General features: G+C 35.8%; 1 protein-coding gene and 1 long non-coding RNA gene across 2 annotated transcripts; one reads left to right on the forward strand and one right to left on the reverse strand.

The window, feature by feature from the left end:
• The first annotated feature begins 1,210 nt into the window (after positions 1-1,210).
• metrn (meteorin, glial cell differentiation regulator) lies at positions 1,211-7,854 on the forward strand. Its single transcript, XM_026258527.1, has 4 exons — positions 1,211-1,537; positions 2,176-2,612; positions 4,900-4,959; positions 6,041-7,854. Exons 1-4 carry the CDS (start codon positions 1,437-1,439, stop codon positions 6,352-6,354), a joined length of 912 nt encoding a protein of 303 aa, XP_026114312.1. The 5' UTR covers positions 1,211-1,436; the 3' UTR covers positions 6,355-7,854.
• LOC113092787 (uncharacterized) lies at positions 2,620-15,846 on the reverse strand. The gene is made up of 4 exons (XR_003287620.1): positions 15,786-15,846; positions 15,602-15,714; positions 14,704-14,867; positions 2,620-2,787 (listed from the first exon to the last, which is right to left on the reverse strand). It is a non-coding gene; the product is annotated as an uncharacterized LOC113092787 (long non-coding RNA).
• Between the last annotated feature and the right edge of the window lie 1,836 nt (positions 15,847-17,682).

Below are 17,682 nucleotides of genomic sequence, written 5' to 3' on the forward strand. Positions count from 1 at the left end.
CTCTTGCTATGCAACACTTAACATGCACACATGCGCACGCACATACATGCATGTTCACATTTGCTTTTATGTGTATATTCTTTGAAGTGGCCACCAGAGAACAAAAGCCTCACTTTATGAACAGCAGATCAGCAGGGAACACACACACATACACACACACACACACACACACACACACCTCAGCAGGGCTACTGGACATCAGGCTTTGAATATGTCAAAGGTCCTGTCATAACCACATCAAAGTCACATCGCCCACGCACACATGCACATCCATAAAGATAGATCACAATGGTAATGCAAAAGAATATTTGATTTGCTTATAATGCAGTAAGATGAAACAGCCCTGTGATAATGGCATGTTATCATGTGATCTTTCATCCTAGTTCTTTTCAACTTTATTTTAACTTCAGCTTTTGCAGCTTACGATTCAGTTTTCAAGCACTGACTTTGTCCCTTAATTTTAGACTAATATTGCATCACAAACATAAATCAATCATCAGCCATCTAAAAATGGATTATAAATTATATTATAGGCCTAATTAAGATAGATTGCATTAAAATTTAAGCTTTGACTAAATGGAAATGTAAATATTTTAACCATGTTAATAAAGCTAACTGAAAGGTGTTAAAAACCAACTTTCTCGCATTTCTCTCTGAAAGCTGGAGAGTGAATGCTAAAATTGATTGATTCAACAATGAACTCGAAAGTTCTTTTGAACCGACTCTTTGAAATGATTCTCTTAGAACCGTTTGGATTTTTTTGTTTTTGTTTTGTAGATCAGTGATTTATTGTTATTTTCTTATTAACATTGTGAGTTGAAACGATGTTTTTAGTAGTAACAATAACTTTCTGTATTAATAATATTAATAATATTTGGAAAATGTTACAGTTAGCCTGTATTGTTAGGTTTATTTTGAAACATTAAACAACACAAATTCGACGCAATTTATATAACCTAATTTAAAAACAGACATAAACAGTGATTTGACTTCTGGTGAATCATTTATTAGGTTCGTCCGAATCAATTGATTCACTAAACTGATTCGGACAGCTATTGCCAACAACGTGTTATGTTTCAAAATCCTTCACATCGATTCAAGGCTGATTAAACTTTCTTCTGTCCTTTTTTTTTTTATCCAGGATTGGATTTTATTACCGGTGAAGCCACGCCTCCTGTTGTGGGCGGGGTTTAAAGTTCAGTTCAGTTCTGAAACTCTTGCGCATGCGGTCAGTCAGCAGCTCACTGCTCGCGCGACACGGACTGATCTACAGAAATAAAGGGGAGGTTTAGTTAAGAACAGATCAGTCTTTTAGAACCGACAACAGCATGGAATCAGCAGGTTTTCGTTTGGTTTAATTATAGATTTGGAAACGCAGCGGAGGAAGGACTTCCCGCACTCGTCTCTGGATAACCGCAGTGTCTCTCTGCGCTGTGATGGAGGTTTGGGGCTTTAGGGATGTTGCGCTTTGGATTTCATTCCTGACGGGTTTCACGATGGCCAGTTACTCGGAAGACCAGTGCAGTTGGAGGGGAAGGTACATATCATCAAAATGCATGAGTTAAATGCGTTATATATGTTCGTTTTTAATATCGTTCACGATTTATCCTGGAATGCATTGATGCATTTTCTTCTACCTTGCATGATGTATTTGAATTTTGTTGTGCAAAATATGCATTACCCATCTGTTATATATAGGCTATACGTGTAGGCTATACGTGCTAGTATTGCATTGCACATCCATCTATCTATCTTATACAGTTTGTGGATATTTTTAGTTGTAGAATAGTTAATGTTTACTCAAATATGCTTAAAAGCCAAACCAGAAAAGGTTAAATAAAGCACTTTGCTTGTAAAATATAAGGAAAATTTGAAATATTAGAGGATGAAAGCTGTGATATGAGCAGGTCTAATGGTCATGGAAGGATGTTTCCACTAGTGCAAAACATTTTAAATGGCTGCACTTAAAGTAACCAGTAACCATAGGGGGCGTTGAACTTTCCCTGCAACTTTATGCACTGGTCAAATGACTCAAAACTCAAATTTTGAGAAATCACAACACAGGGAATGACTGTTTTTCTGCTTGCAGCAGATTTAATGTGGATAAGGTGACTCATAGTGGTTTGGCCTGCTCAGATTTCTCTGGTTAACTTCTGCTGGTTTGCATCTGTGCAGTGGTCTCTCTCAGGCGGTGAAGAACGTGGAGCAGGTTTGGTTGAGGTGTGCGGAGGGCTCTGTGGAGTGGCTGTACCCCGCTGGAGCGCTGCGTCTCACCCTGTCCCCCAGACTGCAGTGGAGCGCCATGGGTCCCGGCGAGTCCAGCAGGAGCCCGGTGTCGGCCTGCATCAAGCCGGATCAGCACTGGGGCGGGGCTCAGCTCTACCTGGAGCGGGACGGGGTCCTGGAGCTTCTGGTGGGAGACGAGACGTCCGAGCCGTCCGGCCCGGCCCATGTGCGCTGCTTCAGTGCCATGCCTGGAGAACGACCGGCTCTCTTCCTGCAAGCCACACCGCACCAGGACATAAGCAGACGCATCGCCGCATTTCACTACGAGCTGAGAGGGGATTGGACAGCACAGCCGTCAGTCAACACAGACCCAATCAGCAGCGAAGGTGAATATTCTAGAAGAGACAGCAGTTCAAAGAAAATTAGCACCTATTTTAAGAAACAAAAAATCTCAAATTAATTAAAAATTACTACTACCAAATCTTCTGGACTTTTAAGGTCATCAATAAGGGTTAGTTTCTGAGATTTGGAGAACTGCAAACGAGTCCTGAGTTGATGGTTCTGCAATAAAGTGCAATGCAAAGCTATGAAACAATGCAAAAAAAAAACATTTAAAATATTAAGCAGTCGTGAATAACATTTATAATTTAATATTGCCCAAAAATAACCTCTTATTGCCAAAAATCACTTTTTTTGTGTGTCTGATAATTAGCCTACAGGAGAATCCTGAACATTTATGCAAACCTGTGAGAGCCAATTGCAACGATAACAAACTATGCAAAACAAATACTTATTTAAAAACATTGCTTAAAATATTGAACAAAGAATGATCTTGGAATGCATATAACTGGGAACTAACATTTATAATTTTTTAATATCCCCAAAATAATCTAAAATTGCCAAAAATCACTACTTGCAACTTTTAAGATCATCTTTGTGGATTTGTTTCTGTGCACTTAGCTCCAGCTGAGTCCTGAATGTTTCTCCAAACCTGCAAAAAAAAAAATTAAATTGCCAAATACTATGAAACTATGCAAAGTTGGAGACGAGTGACCTCTGGGTGGATGGGGGTGCAGAACGAGGAGCACCAGACAGACAAAACCAGTCATGAACACAGCATTCATTCAAACTTTAACAAGACTTAAACTTTGGAGTGATGCATTTCAGCATAGATCCAAGACTTGTGCTTCTCGAGCTCTAATTCTTCACTTTTAATTGCGATCTGCAATTGTAGCACTGCAGTTATTTAAATGCAATAGGTTTGAGTAATAGTTTTAGGTCAAAGCTCCTTCCAGCCAGTAGTGAGAAACGGGGGGAGGGAGCGTTCGGATCTGAAGAGCGGAAAAGCCAAGAGCGGAGGGGGAGGGAGAGAAAGACAAAAGCTTGGTATGGGACGGGGTTTGTCTCCATAGTGAGCCGTTTCAGAGACCTGCATGAGAGCACAATCACCATGGTAAAGGAGGGGTTGGGGGGACCATGCAACTGGAAAGCGGATCTTTTGTTGGGAGTTTTGGGAGCAGAGAGGAGACAGGGAAGGACGTTTAAAAGTTTTAAAGAGCCAACAACTTTCTCTCACACCCACACAGACACCTGTCGCTGTTTGACATCGCACAGCTTGCAGAAATCAGATGGAGATGCATTCGATGAACTCTCAGTAGCGCTGAGTTTAAATAAGTGCTCTACTTTACGTAATGCTCAACCAATATGGCCGACATCTAGAGTGCAGAATGGGCAATATAATCAATGTTTCTACAAATGAATGCGATAGACATACATTTTTACATTTCTAACAGTTTTTATTTACTATTCACTAAATGTGAAAACAGCAAACTAAAATCATAAATCGTTACTTAAAATAAACTGAATAAAGTTAACAGAAACAAAATATGAAAACTTTTCATTTTCATTCAGTTTAACGTCATGTACTAAAATAACTCAAATTAAATAAAAACTGATAAAACAAAAATAAGAGTGACATAAAAATACAACAAAATTACTAAAACTAGCTAAAATGAAAAATAGAAAAAAAATATAATCTTAATTAACTAATCTTAACAAATTAATTCAAAATCTTTAGTCACTTTCTGAATCTCGTTTATTTACATATTTAATATGACATATTTTAATTTCTACATTTAATTGAACAAACATAATAAACCAAAAAGAGGCACAAACAAAAAGCTTAGACATGATCTAGGACATTCAGATTAATGCAACCTTTTGTCTTTCCACCAAAGCCTCATTTTCATTCATTTCAAATTAATGAAGCCATCTAACCTTGACTTAAAGCTTATAAACTGTAGTTAACATGGTACATTTTTGTAAAGGTATATAAACAAACATCTGGCATCTTCAAAATGACACAAAGTTGAAGAATGAGTCTGTTTGGTTTCTGTGTGGGAGGGTTTTGTGAGGTCAGCTGTTCAGTTTTATTGCTTTAGCAGCTCATGTAGATCATCCAGATGAACGTTACAGAGGAAGAGCGAAGTGTTAGGGTCTTGACTGAGGGGACACACACCTCTCTCATGAGCTCTGATCAGGTGACATGGCTCACACATGTCTATCAGCTGCTCATTTACATCTTCACACCTCCAGCGAAGAGCTGTTAGAGCAACAGCTGTGCGTTACGCCTCATCTTGTGGTGTTCATGTTCTTCTCTTCTCTCTCTCACAGGAGTCTGCAGGCCGTGCAATAACACTGAGATCCTGATGGCTGTGTGCACTAGTGACTTTGGTGAGTATCTGGATTTACTTTTTCGTTGTAGTTTTAAGGGTAAATCCGCTTTCATCCAAAGCAATAAGCAGGGTGTTTCCTGTAATGGGACTGGATCCTGGATAGCAAGAGCCTCAAACCTACAACTTTCAGCCACCAATCCCGATCTTGAACCTCAATGCATGACTTTCTGGTGGTTTTTAGTTAAGGAGTTGAACTTTGGCAACCTTGAAGGTCCAAGTAAGGGTCAGACCTTTTGTCTGCAAGGTATTACAAACCACCAGTGTTATTTTAGTATCATTAAGATATCATTATGTTTTTATTAATATATTTTGAATAAGATTTTTTTTTATTTTTAATTTTGGTCAATTTATTTATTTATTTATTTTTACCAGGTTTTTTTTTTAAATTCCATATAGTTTTTTATAATTTTTTTATTTCAGTTTTAGTTTTAGTTGTTTAAGTGCATCAAGTAAAACTAAATGATAAAAGTTGGATTCATTTTTTTTGTGTTTTTTTTTTATTGTTATTCATTTTTTAAATGTCTATATATGTGTGTGTATAGATAGCTAGATTTTTTTCCCAAAATAATTTTAATTTCAGATTTAGATCTTTTTTTGTTTTTGTTTTATTCTTTCCATTTAATTTTATTTGGAATCTTAGTTTTTTTTTTTTTTTTTTGCTTTTGTAATTTTTATTCATTTGTTTGCATTTAAATAAAGAGAAGAAAATATATTTATTTATTTATTTATTATTATAAAAAAAATCAGATTTAGTTTTATTTAAATTAGTACATCGATTTAAACTAAATGAAAATGTTGCCTTTTCAGCTAGCTGGAATAAAATAACATTTATTTTATTTCAAGTTATGAAAATGTTTTATTCATGGTTTTAGTTTTCGTTACACCAAGTCACTCCTCGCAAAGTTCGACTGTACACTTATTCTCATCAAACCCAGTGGTTTCGATTGAGGCCTTCAAATAGAATTTTCTTGTTTAGAAGGAAATCGTAAATCTACCAAAAAGTAGCAAAAGCTCAAGTTTGATGTTCATAATCTTTATCAACAGTCTATCCTTACTAACAGAGCTTTCTGTGTTTGTAGTGGTCCGAGGAAACATCCGTTCAGTGGATACAGACTCACATCTGAAAGCGGCAGTGATCAAAGTGAGCGCGACGCGGGTTTTCCGTCAGAAGTTTGCGCTGTTCCCTGAATCGGGGCGTCTGACGCGGTCGGGCGAGATCCGTACGGCTCTGCTGTGTGGCGTTCGGCCCGGCGCGGGCAGCTTCCTGTTTACCGGCCGCGTGCACTTTGGGGAGGCATGGCTCGGCTGCGCTCCACGCTATAAAGACTTCCTAAAGGTGTACGAGCAGGCCAAACAATCTCTGACGATCCCCTGCACTCTGATCAACGACTGACGGGAAAACACGCTCATGTGTGGACCAAACTCGGGATTCACAGTGTCTGAGAAACTCCTGAACAGAAGAAAGAGAGAGACGTTTAGGAGAGCAGCGAAACAGACACTGTGACACTGAAACACTTATTAAGATGGATCAAGATGGATTCTGCCGAAGGGTGTTTGTGCGTCATGTCTGTCTAATTCCTCTCAGATTCGGAGGCCTAAACTGAGCCTCTTTTTAACCTCAGGAAATCCTGTCTTTGGACGCTTTGATATGAGCATCATATCACTGAAATATCCAAAGTCCTCATGATGTTGAGTCGGTAAATAAGCTGAACGCAATGCATGTAGCACAGTCGTCTTTTGCAGTATTCGACGCCACAGAAAAACATTGATTTGTCAGTCTGTATATGAACAGAAAACGTTTTTAAACTGTTGTTGCATTGAGAGTATATATTTTCATTTTTCTTCTTTAAATGTCAAGTCTATTTTCTAAATTTGCACTGGTGAAAGAAAGGGAACGATGGCGATACCTGGATGCTGCAAGCACTGAGAACCAAAACCAACCTATATGTAGCATAGCAAAAGATGTTTTATATAAATATATATTTCTATAATATGGAATCAGCTATGGTTTATATGCTAACAGGCTGAGGATAGCATGCAGCTAACATGAAGTAATGAAAACAGACAGAATAGCAATAGTATATTAATTATTGGGATAGCATGTGCTGATTACCTCCTGGTTAAGTAGTTAACATGCTTAACATCACCACTAGTTTGCCCTTGATGTTGCTAATGTTATAAACGTACTGTCACACGTTCAGAGCACTTTAACTCTGATGAAAGATGTTTTTATTAATTGCGTTCAGACTGACAACGATTGCAACCGAACGACTTTTGCATCTTGACAAAGTTTTACTTTATGCAAATGAGCAGTGGCGGAATAGCCAATGGGAGTGCAGACAGTCATGTGATGCTGAATATGTAATTGCTTTAATCTGGTGTCAGTGTGAACGCACATTAACAGGGTATCCTCACAAATCTGGATTTTATTTGTAGTTTAGATAAATGTACATCCGATATAATCTGTAAAGAGAATTTATTGTTCATAAAATTACTCTATTTCTCTCTCATATTGTGGACTTGTGTACCAAAACATTAAAAGCTGGACTGCCAACACTGTCCTCCATCTAATTCTGGTTATCTGCTATTGCTTTTCTCTTTATTTTGTGCTTCATATCTATTTTTTGTCAGCGATGTACATGCACTAAACAATTGAACAGATCAACCAAACACTGAGAGCCAGCCGACATGCAAAACTGCCATATTTTATGTTTGTTATTAATGTCTTCATGAACCAATGTGAATGCTGGGTGTAAAATACATGTAAATGTGTGTTTATGTAGATATCGGTGTATATAAGATGTTTTAGAGATTTAAAACTGGATGGCGAAATATTCTGTTAACATTCTAGAGTTTGTATGAAAAATATACAATTATAAAGAACAAAAAATCATCTGATTTGTGTTTGTCTGGTTTCTGAATTACTTATTAAATGAAAACAAGGTGCGACACTGTTAAAAATCATTTTCAAATATTAAATGGATCATTTTTATTTAGCATGCAGTGTGAATATATATATATATAGATCATACAGGCCATATTTAACTTTATTATTATTATTAGCATAGGTAAACCTATACTGTGTTTCTGAGGTGAATAACAGGAAAATGAGGAAGGGTGTTGGTGAGCTGCTGAGGGTGTGTGTGTCTTTGTGTGTCTGTGTGTGTGTGTTTTCAGGTATACAGTGTGTATATGTTTGGTCTTCCAAGAGCTCCAGAGATAGAAGAGGAAATGAGCACGACCCAAACACTGACAGGAGCTCTCTGACCTGGATTGTGTCCATTTATATCCACACACACACACACACACACACACACACACCGATTCATACAGGATCACAAACTGCATTTCGACCCAAAACCTCGTAATTCAGCTCAATCTATTTTTGTTAGCATTAAAACAAAATCACACGCGAAATAGCTATGCGATACATTTCTAAAACTACAAATATAAAAGAGCGCTTATAATATAAAATAGTCAAAAGATGTTTTACACATTCACAAACTAGGTCTTAGAGCACTGCAAAAAATATATATATTTTCAAGTTTGTAAATAAAAAAAAAGATTTTTTTTTGTAAAAGAAAAGAAAAGAAATACTATTTCAGTCTTTACTTTAAAATTTCTCATTCAATTTATCTTGTTACCTGCTGGTTTTTTATTTTTATTTTTTGTAATTATTGTTTTTTTTTGTGTGTGTGTGTGAAATTCACTATCAAGTCCTGAGTGATAAAAAAAAAAAATAGAAATTAATACTTTTATTAAGCAAAAATGCAATGATTAAATTGATCAAGTAAAGGCATTTATAATGTTGCAAAATATTTCTTTTTCACACAAAAGGTCTTCTTTTGAACTTTCTATTAATTAGTAAATCCTGGAAAATATTTATCATGGTTTCCACAAAAATATGAAGCAGCTCAACTGTTTTCAACATTGATAGTAATCAGAAATGTTTCTTGAGCAGTAAATCAGTATATTACAATGATTTCTGAAGATCATGTGACACTGAAGACTGGAGGAATGATGCTGAAAATACAGCTGTGCATCACAGAAATAAATTACTGTTTACAATATATTGGCATAGAAAACAGTTATTTTAAATTGTAATAATATTTCACAATATTGCTGTTTTTACTGTATTTTTGATTAAATAAATGCAGCTTTGGTGAGCAGAAGAGACATTTAAAAAAATCTTACAGACCCCAAAGTTCACTTTTAAACTCTATATAGTGTTATTGGTTGCAACAGTTGGATTGAGAATAAACATGATTTAGCTTTAGGACTTCAACAGAAACACACACTTTTGTTCCTTAAGAGTCTGCAGATGGCCGTAATCTCATTAAAATTTGGAGGGAAGCCCAAGTGTGTGAGCTGAGCTCCTCAGGTCGGGGAGGGCAGTGTCTTTCTTATTTCCCGCCAAGATGACCCTAATTATCACCTCAAACAAAAACAAGTGCAGTTACATAGAAAACATGTCAACATCAAAAACCTGATCATATAATCCTAAAATCTCAACATTAACAGCGTGAACAGACCAACATCCCAACCACTAAACCTTTACATTCACACTTTTCCACTTCATTTTCATAATAACTGTGAAATGATAAACACATTCCCTCTCCTCTTCTACTGTGTTCACTCAAAACTGGTTTTAAGCCATGAAATTGAAATTGAATTCGTTCCAAAATGCAATTACCTTCTCCTCATATTAAAAACAACACATGCTGTCACATCTTCCAGCTTGCACAACGCACACATATCAGTTGCAAAAATGTACTGTAACTCAATGAAATTTTGGTGATTTAACAAATAAATAAGCAATTAGTGATATTAGTGCTTTAAATTTTCGTAAAAAAACTACTATGATATAATAAATCATGCACATATATAATCATATACACTTAATATAGACAATTAATGAATAAGTATTGATATTATTGTTTAGAAAGTTGAGATTATTGTGTTTTGGGTAAAAAATATACTACAAAATAATTTAGAGTTAGGGTTAATATTTGTGATTTAATGAATGAATAAGTAAATAAATATTGGAAATAATATTTGTGATTTAATGAATGAATAAGTAAATAAATATTGGAAATAGTGTGTTACTTATTAGCACAGAAATGGGACTAGCGGGTTTTGGTAAAAAAAAAACAAAAAAAAAACAATTGATATAATAAAATCATATACAAATATACACACACATATATACATAACAAATAACAATAACAAATTATTTAATAAATATTTATATTACTGTGTTCTTTTGTAGCACAAAGATGAGATCATTATGTTTTGGATAAAAAATAAACTATAATATAAATTATGGTTAGGGTTAATAATAAAATAAAATATTTGTGACTAAATGGACTAATGAATAATAAATAGTTTTTTTGTAGCACTTTGAGATTTTGTTTAAACTTAAAGTGCATTATAAATAAAATGTATTATTATTATCATAAATAAATAAATAAATAAATAAGCCTGTGCATATATACACACCGACACACACTTTTTTATTATTGATATAATATTACGTAATTAAAATTAATATGATATTAGTGTGAAATATTATATTATAATAATGTATAATGAAAGCTTTTTGATTTAATGAATCAAAGAATGAATAAATAAATAAAACATGATATGCACAGACTTACCAAACATTGAACTCGCAAGCCCAAAATAGCTTAACTAAAGAGGGACGAGTTTAGAAACCTGTCGGAAAACAGTCATTATATTTGCTAGTTAGTTTGGTGCACAGATGAAACAAGCAATTTATACCTCATATGATTTTTAAATCACCCAAATGATGTAGTAAATACAGTGATCGCTCTGAAACATGGACACTGATGGGAAATGTGACCTGACTCTACCGAAGTGTTACTACGATAACTCCCGAGATTCAACATCGCTGTATGAGCCGGCATCTGAAAGCCCTCAGTGACAGACAGAGGCAGATCTAGGTTACAGGTGTTCGAGAGTTTCCCGGAGGTACAATCAGGGGCGCTGCTAAACTCCTGTGATAATGGGAAGTATGTGTGAACACATGCGAACAGACTGTGAGAACAGAAACCGAGCCAAAACACGAGGACAGGTCCAGAGCCTGTGAGAGAGAGAGAGAAACGCCTGTTCTTTGTGTTGAGCAGCTACAGGAGGGCATCGGAATATTGTCCCATTCCTGACGGATTAAAGCGGAGAACAGAGTGTGGGAAAAACTCCCGGGACCCCTCCTCTCCCTCTCTCAAACTTTCCTTCAGGTTATTTTCCTCTAGTTCCCTTCCACCGCTCAGCGTGTCGTTTCTCTCTATCTCTCGGCTCAATCTCTTGATGTTTCTCTCAAACTCTTGTGCTTTTTTTCTCTCCTCTCCTCAGGCCCTTTTCCCACTCAACTCCCGTCTCTCTCTCTCTCTCTCAATCTCCAGAAAATCTCTCCGAACTCCTGAAATCAGCCAACAGGTGCTTCTGACAGAGAAATGTACCTTAAGACTATACATGACTGCTGAACATATGTTTTAAAAAGCAAAAGAGCAGTTTCCAGCTGAGCGTAACTAGAAAATATGAATCAACTATGGATATTTGCATGCATTTTTATGATTCTAATAACTTAAAGCAGTGAAAAACAAACCAAATGACCATGGGAACTATGAAATGCTCAAGCTAGCATGACAATTACTGCATGCCATTTAAAACGAAGACTATAGAAATATAAATAATATGCATTCTTGAAAGGTAAAGGTCCACTCATTTTCACTTGCTCTCAGTCGTTCTGTCTGAATTCACACTCATTAATTTGAGAGTTGAGTTCTGCTCAAATTCCTCTCTCACGCGTCCCACATTCTTTCGCTTTTGTAACTTTTTTTTCTTTTCTCCGTCTCACCCCCCCATCCCCTCCGCCAGCCTGTTCTCATAAATTACTGCCATTCACAAGGCTTGTCCCATACACACACACACACACACACACACGGCCTGCCGGAGTGTATTATGCACATATCGACTGAGCGTTAAAGTCCAAACAAACGACTAAAGCAGCGGTTCTCATGTTCAGACTGCATGCAGGTTTGGAATATTGTTAGGAATTCTAAATGTTCCCGACTGCTCGTATTATCACACACACATTCCTGAGATGATCTCAGTGTCACTATGGGGTCAGATGATTCATGAATGACTGCTGTAAAGCATGGTGAAAACTACTATGTTAAACTGTACTGATGTTTGACTGATGATGCAAATATAAAATAATATTACAAATAATTATAATTATATAATACTAATAAATAATGTATAAATAATATGTAAACATTTGAACATAAAATGTAAAATATTGTTATAAACAACATTGATAATATAATTAATACATATCATATTTCTATGCACAGTATTAAGTATTATTTAAAATAAATGTAAGTCTTAATATAATATAACACATTATCTCTATCTGATTTTATTAAATATAACAATATATTTAAAATATTAATTTATATGAAAATACCTCAGCTTACATTATAATACAAATAATAATTGTAATAAATAACATTAAAAGTTTTTATCATAACAGTTTAATGAATTTATATATATATATATATATATATATATATATATATATATATATATATATGCACACAAAATTGATTCATATTTAAAATATACCATACTGTAATATATTTTGGCGCATGTACGTATGTGAATATAATGTTTATAATAATGTTACTGTATATGTCATATAGAAAATTATCTAACAAAATATTTAAATCTATAATAAATTATATATGGATTTAATTACATAGAATTTCAAATTCTAATATTTATTAGTATTGTTTGTAATGTTGTAATTTTTAAAATAGTATATTTTAAATATTAATCAATTGTGTTTGGAAATATATAATATAATATAATATAATATAATATAATATAATATAATATAATATAATATAATATAATATAATATAATATAATATAATATAATCTATAAATCATAATATGCATTAAAATTTGCCTAGAACCGTGAGGTGAGGAGTTGAATCCACTTAGTTCTTCTTTCTCTCTCGTTCTCTCTCTGTTCTGTTCTCATGATGTCAGCGTGTCTGTGCGGATGCCACCCAGTGTGAGCTGGCACACCCCCGAAGCCCCAGCAATTACCCTCTCTAAATATAAGCCCCTCCCCGGCCCGGCTCCTTTCCCAGGGGTTCAGGGGCCACTGTACTCACTGCACCCCGTTTCCCATACGCATAATCTTGATTTTTTTTTCCCCCCGGCTCATAAAGAGGCTCTCGAAGCCCCTCAGTCTGCAGCCCATTTCCCAAACACTCTCCCTTTATCTGCCAAGCCCACAGCCTCTTTCTGTCTCGCTCGCTCTCTGTCTGTCTTTTCCACGCTCTCTTTTTCATGGATAATCCGTGCTATTTTTTTCTTTCCAGTAATATGCTTTCAAGTTTGCCCTGCAGTATTCCCAACTTTAAATTCCTAGGATGAATTCGCTTCTCATTCACGTTTAACTTTCTTTTCAAAAATTGAGGTACAGGGCAGTTTTTAAAAGTTTTTTTTTTTTTTATGTAAAACAAGTATTAGATAGAAAGCAGATGGAAAATTCTATGAAATGTGTATTTTTATTTTATTTATAATCTTAAAACACTTTATATATATATATATATAAATACACCAACACACACTTAGATTTTTACATATCCATTTATAAAAAAATAATTTTAGATTCTAATATCACTGAACTAAAACAAGTGTATGAAGTGCTTCTCAATCTGAAGAACAGTGATGTGACTGCCCCGTGAATTAACTGCAATTTATTTATTACGTGTGCAAATATCATGTTTGTCGTATGCTTCTCAGGGATCAGCAAGAGTGTGAACTACACGCTCGGTCATGAAATGATCTTAACACATCAGACAATTCATTATCAGCCGCCTTTCATTCTCACAGCCCGTAAAATTGACATAAGCTTTACAAACATTCCTCACATAGTTTCTCAGGAAGAGCAAATTCAATTACACAAACACGCACACACACACACACACACACACACACTCACACACACACATGCATGTGTTTCTAAAGGATTATAAAACACAGCAGTAAAAGTCATATTGGTGTGTTGTTTCATTTTGATAAATCAATAACAAATGATTAACAACTAAATAACAACTATTTAATCTGAATCACCAATAATCAAATGTCATAAAATGAGACATTTGAGAGTTTAGGATTACACAAGAGTAAAAAAATTCAATCTGAATCAAGTATTATTATTATTATTATTATTGCAGGCTGTAAAAATGTCTAACAGCATCAGCATTTCAGTTGTTTGTCTTGTAAATGTTGCTGCTGGTTGATTTACAGAGTGGGGGGGGCTTATTATGTCCTTCACTGTACTAATAAAACTGCTGTGTTTGATTTACAGAGTGGGCGGGGCTTATTATGTCCTTCATTAACTCTTGTGTCTGTGATTGATTTGTGGAGTGGGTGGGGCTTATGCACTGCTGCACTATATTTCAGAACTGCTTCGTTTTCAGTGATTTGTGGGCGGGGCTTATGGGTTCTTGCACAAAGATGCCACACTTGAAGATCACATCCAACATAGAAAGTAATTTCCTTAATATCACAGATGGGGGCTTCAAATACCTGCACAGATGATTGTCCACATACATTGTCCATTTTTAAAACAGCCATCTGAAATACCAAGCACATGATCAAGTCACAGAACTAAGCCGTTAAATAACACACACACACACACCTGTTCCCGAGCCAGTTTGAGTTTGCCCTCCTCAGGCAGGCTTTGTCCTCTCTCAGTCTGTGTAGCTCTCTCTCAGTTCGGCCCCTGCGGGACTGAAGTGGCCCTCAAGGGGTCCGGCCTTTAAAGTGTGTTCAGGGAGGGCCAGGATCATCTCACGTTGCAGTCTGGGATACAGAGACACTATTTATCAGACCAAATCAGATCTAGTTTGTGTGGAAGCAGGTTTCGCTTTAAAAAGGGACCGAAATGTCTTAAAATGTCTGTACAGACAAAAAAAAAAGTTTCATAATAGGACAAAAATGATTTGAATTCACATCCAAAACACCAAGCTTTGTATTTTACATTAAGCCTAGAATAATAATTTTACTGATCAGCTAGCATGTTTAATTTTTTTTTTCATTAGTATTTGATTAAATTTTAGGTTAATTTCCTAGTTAAAGTCAGGGTTATTAGCTTCAACTAAACTTAAATCATTCAAATAAATAAAAACATAATTTGTAAAGGTAGTCTGGAGCACAAAAGCAGTCTCTGGGGTATATTTTGTAGAAATAAACAAAAATGCACTGTATGGGTCAAAATTATAAATTTTTCTTTTATGCCAAAAATCATTAGGATATTAAGTGAAGATCATGTTCCATGAAGATATTTTGTAAATTTCCTACCGTAAATATATCAAAACTTGATTTTTGATTAGTAATATGCATTGCTAAGAATTAATTTGAGCAAATGTAAAGGTGATTTTTTCAGTATTTTGATTTCTTTTGCACCCTCATATTCCAGATTTTCAAATAGTTGCTGATATATAAACTTCAATTTTGAAATACTCCCACTTAAGACTGATTTTGTGCTCCAGGGTCACATTGGTGTTAACCGTATGTCTGCTGTCTTGTACATGTACCATCACGTTCTGAATAAAGCATGCAAGTCGTGCCCTGTACTCTCTGTTGAGTTCCTTCAGATGATTTTGTAGGTTAGGGTCTCTTTCAGCTGATGTTGAGAAATAACGAGCGTCTGCATGTGGAAGGGAAACAAATCAGCAGCCAGAAACATTTCTGTGTGAGAGAGGCTGATAATAAACTCACTGCAGACTGCTGGGAAAGCTTGTGTCTTATTCTCCTGCTGTTCCCTCCCCATGACCACACTATGAGAGGAAGATAACACACACATACAAACATCAGCTGACCTTCATGACTAAACCAGTCCTCACATGAATCAGAAAGATTAAAGCTCCACCACGTCAATCCTGATGTAGCAGGTGCACAGAGTCTGCTTTCACTGAGGTCATCATCGTAGTCAGGTGAGACAGATGCTATTAACATCCATCTCCTGTGATCATCTGTGATCAGATTTCGAGGGGAGGGCCTATGATTTTATGACTTTTATTTTAATATTATTTATATGCTATTATAGTACTGCTGTCAAACAATTAATCGCATTCAAAATTTAATTTTTGGTGTACATGATATACAGTATTGTTCAAAATAATAGCAGTACAATGTGACTAACCAGAATAATCAAGGTTTTTAGTATATTTTTTATTGCTACGTGGCAAACAAGTTACCAGTATGTTCAGTAGATTCTCAGAAAACAAATGAGACCCAGCATTCATGATATGCACGCTCTTAAGGCTGTGCAATTGGGCAATTAGTTGAAAGGGGTGTGTTCAAAAAAATAGCAGTGTCTACCTTTGACTGTACAAACTCAAAACTATTTTGTACAAACATTTTTTTTTTTCTGGGATTTAGCAATCCTGTGAATCACTAAACTAATATTTAGTTGTATGACCACAGTTTTTTAAAACTGCTTGACATCTGTGTGGCATGGAGTCAACCAACTTGTGGCACCTCTCAGTTGTTATTCCACTCCATGATTCTTTAACAACATTCCACAATTCATTCACATTTCTTGGTTTTGCTTCAGAAACAGCATTTTTGATATCACCCCACAAGTTCTCAATTGGATTAAGGTCTGGAGATTGGGCTGGCCACTCCATAACATTAATTTTCTTGGTTTGGAACCAAGACTTTGCCCGTTTACTAGTGTGTTTTGGGTCATTGTCTTGTTGAAACAACCATTTCAAGGGCATGTCCTCTTCAGCATAGGGCAACATGACCTCTTCAAGTATTTTAACATATGCAAACTGATCCATGATCCCTGGTATGCGATAAATAGGCCCAACACCATAGTAGGAGAAACATGCCCATATCATGATGCTTGCACCTCCATGCTTCACTGTCTTCACTGTGTACTGTGGCTTGAATTCAGAGTTTGGGGGTCGTCTCACAAACTGCCTGTGGCCCTTGGACCCAAAAAGAACAATTTTACTCTCATCAGTCCACAAAATGTTCCTCCATTTCTCTTTAGGCCAGTTGATGTGTTCTTTGGCAAATTGTAACCTCTTCTGCACATGCCTTTTTTTTAACAGAGGGACTTTGCGGGGGATTCTTGAAAATAGATTAGCTTCACACAGACGTCTTCTAACTGTCACAGTACTTACAGGTAACTCCAGACTGTCTTTGATCATCCTGGAGGTGATCATTGGCTGAGCCTTTGCCATTCTGGTTATTCTTCTATCCATTTTGATGGTTGTCTTCCGTTTTCTTCCACGTCTCTCTGGTTTTGCTCTCCATTTTAAGGCATTGGAGATCATTTTAGCTGAACAGCCTATCATTTTTTGCACCTCTTTATAGGTTTTCCCCTCTCTAATCAACTTTTTAATCAAAGTACGCTGTTCTTCTGAACAATGTCTTGAACGACCCATTTTCCTCAGCTTTCAAATGCATGTTCAACAAGTGTTGGCTTCATCCTTAAATAGGGGCCACCTGATTCACACCTGTTTCTTCACAAAATTGATGACCTCAGTGATTGAATGCCACACTGCTATTTTTTTGAACACACCCCTTTCAACTAATTCAACTAATTGCCCAATTGCACAGCCTTAAGAGCGTGCATATCATGAATGCTGGGTCTCATTTGTTT

Source organism: Carassius auratus, unplaced genomic scaffold, assembly GCF_003368295.1.
Source record: "Carassius auratus strain Wakin unplaced genomic scaffold, ASM336829v1 scaf_tig00214714_1_2670353, whole genome shotgun sequence".
Lineage (NCBI taxonomy): Eukaryota > Metazoa > Chordata > Actinopteri > Cypriniformes > Cyprinidae > Carassius > Carassius auratus.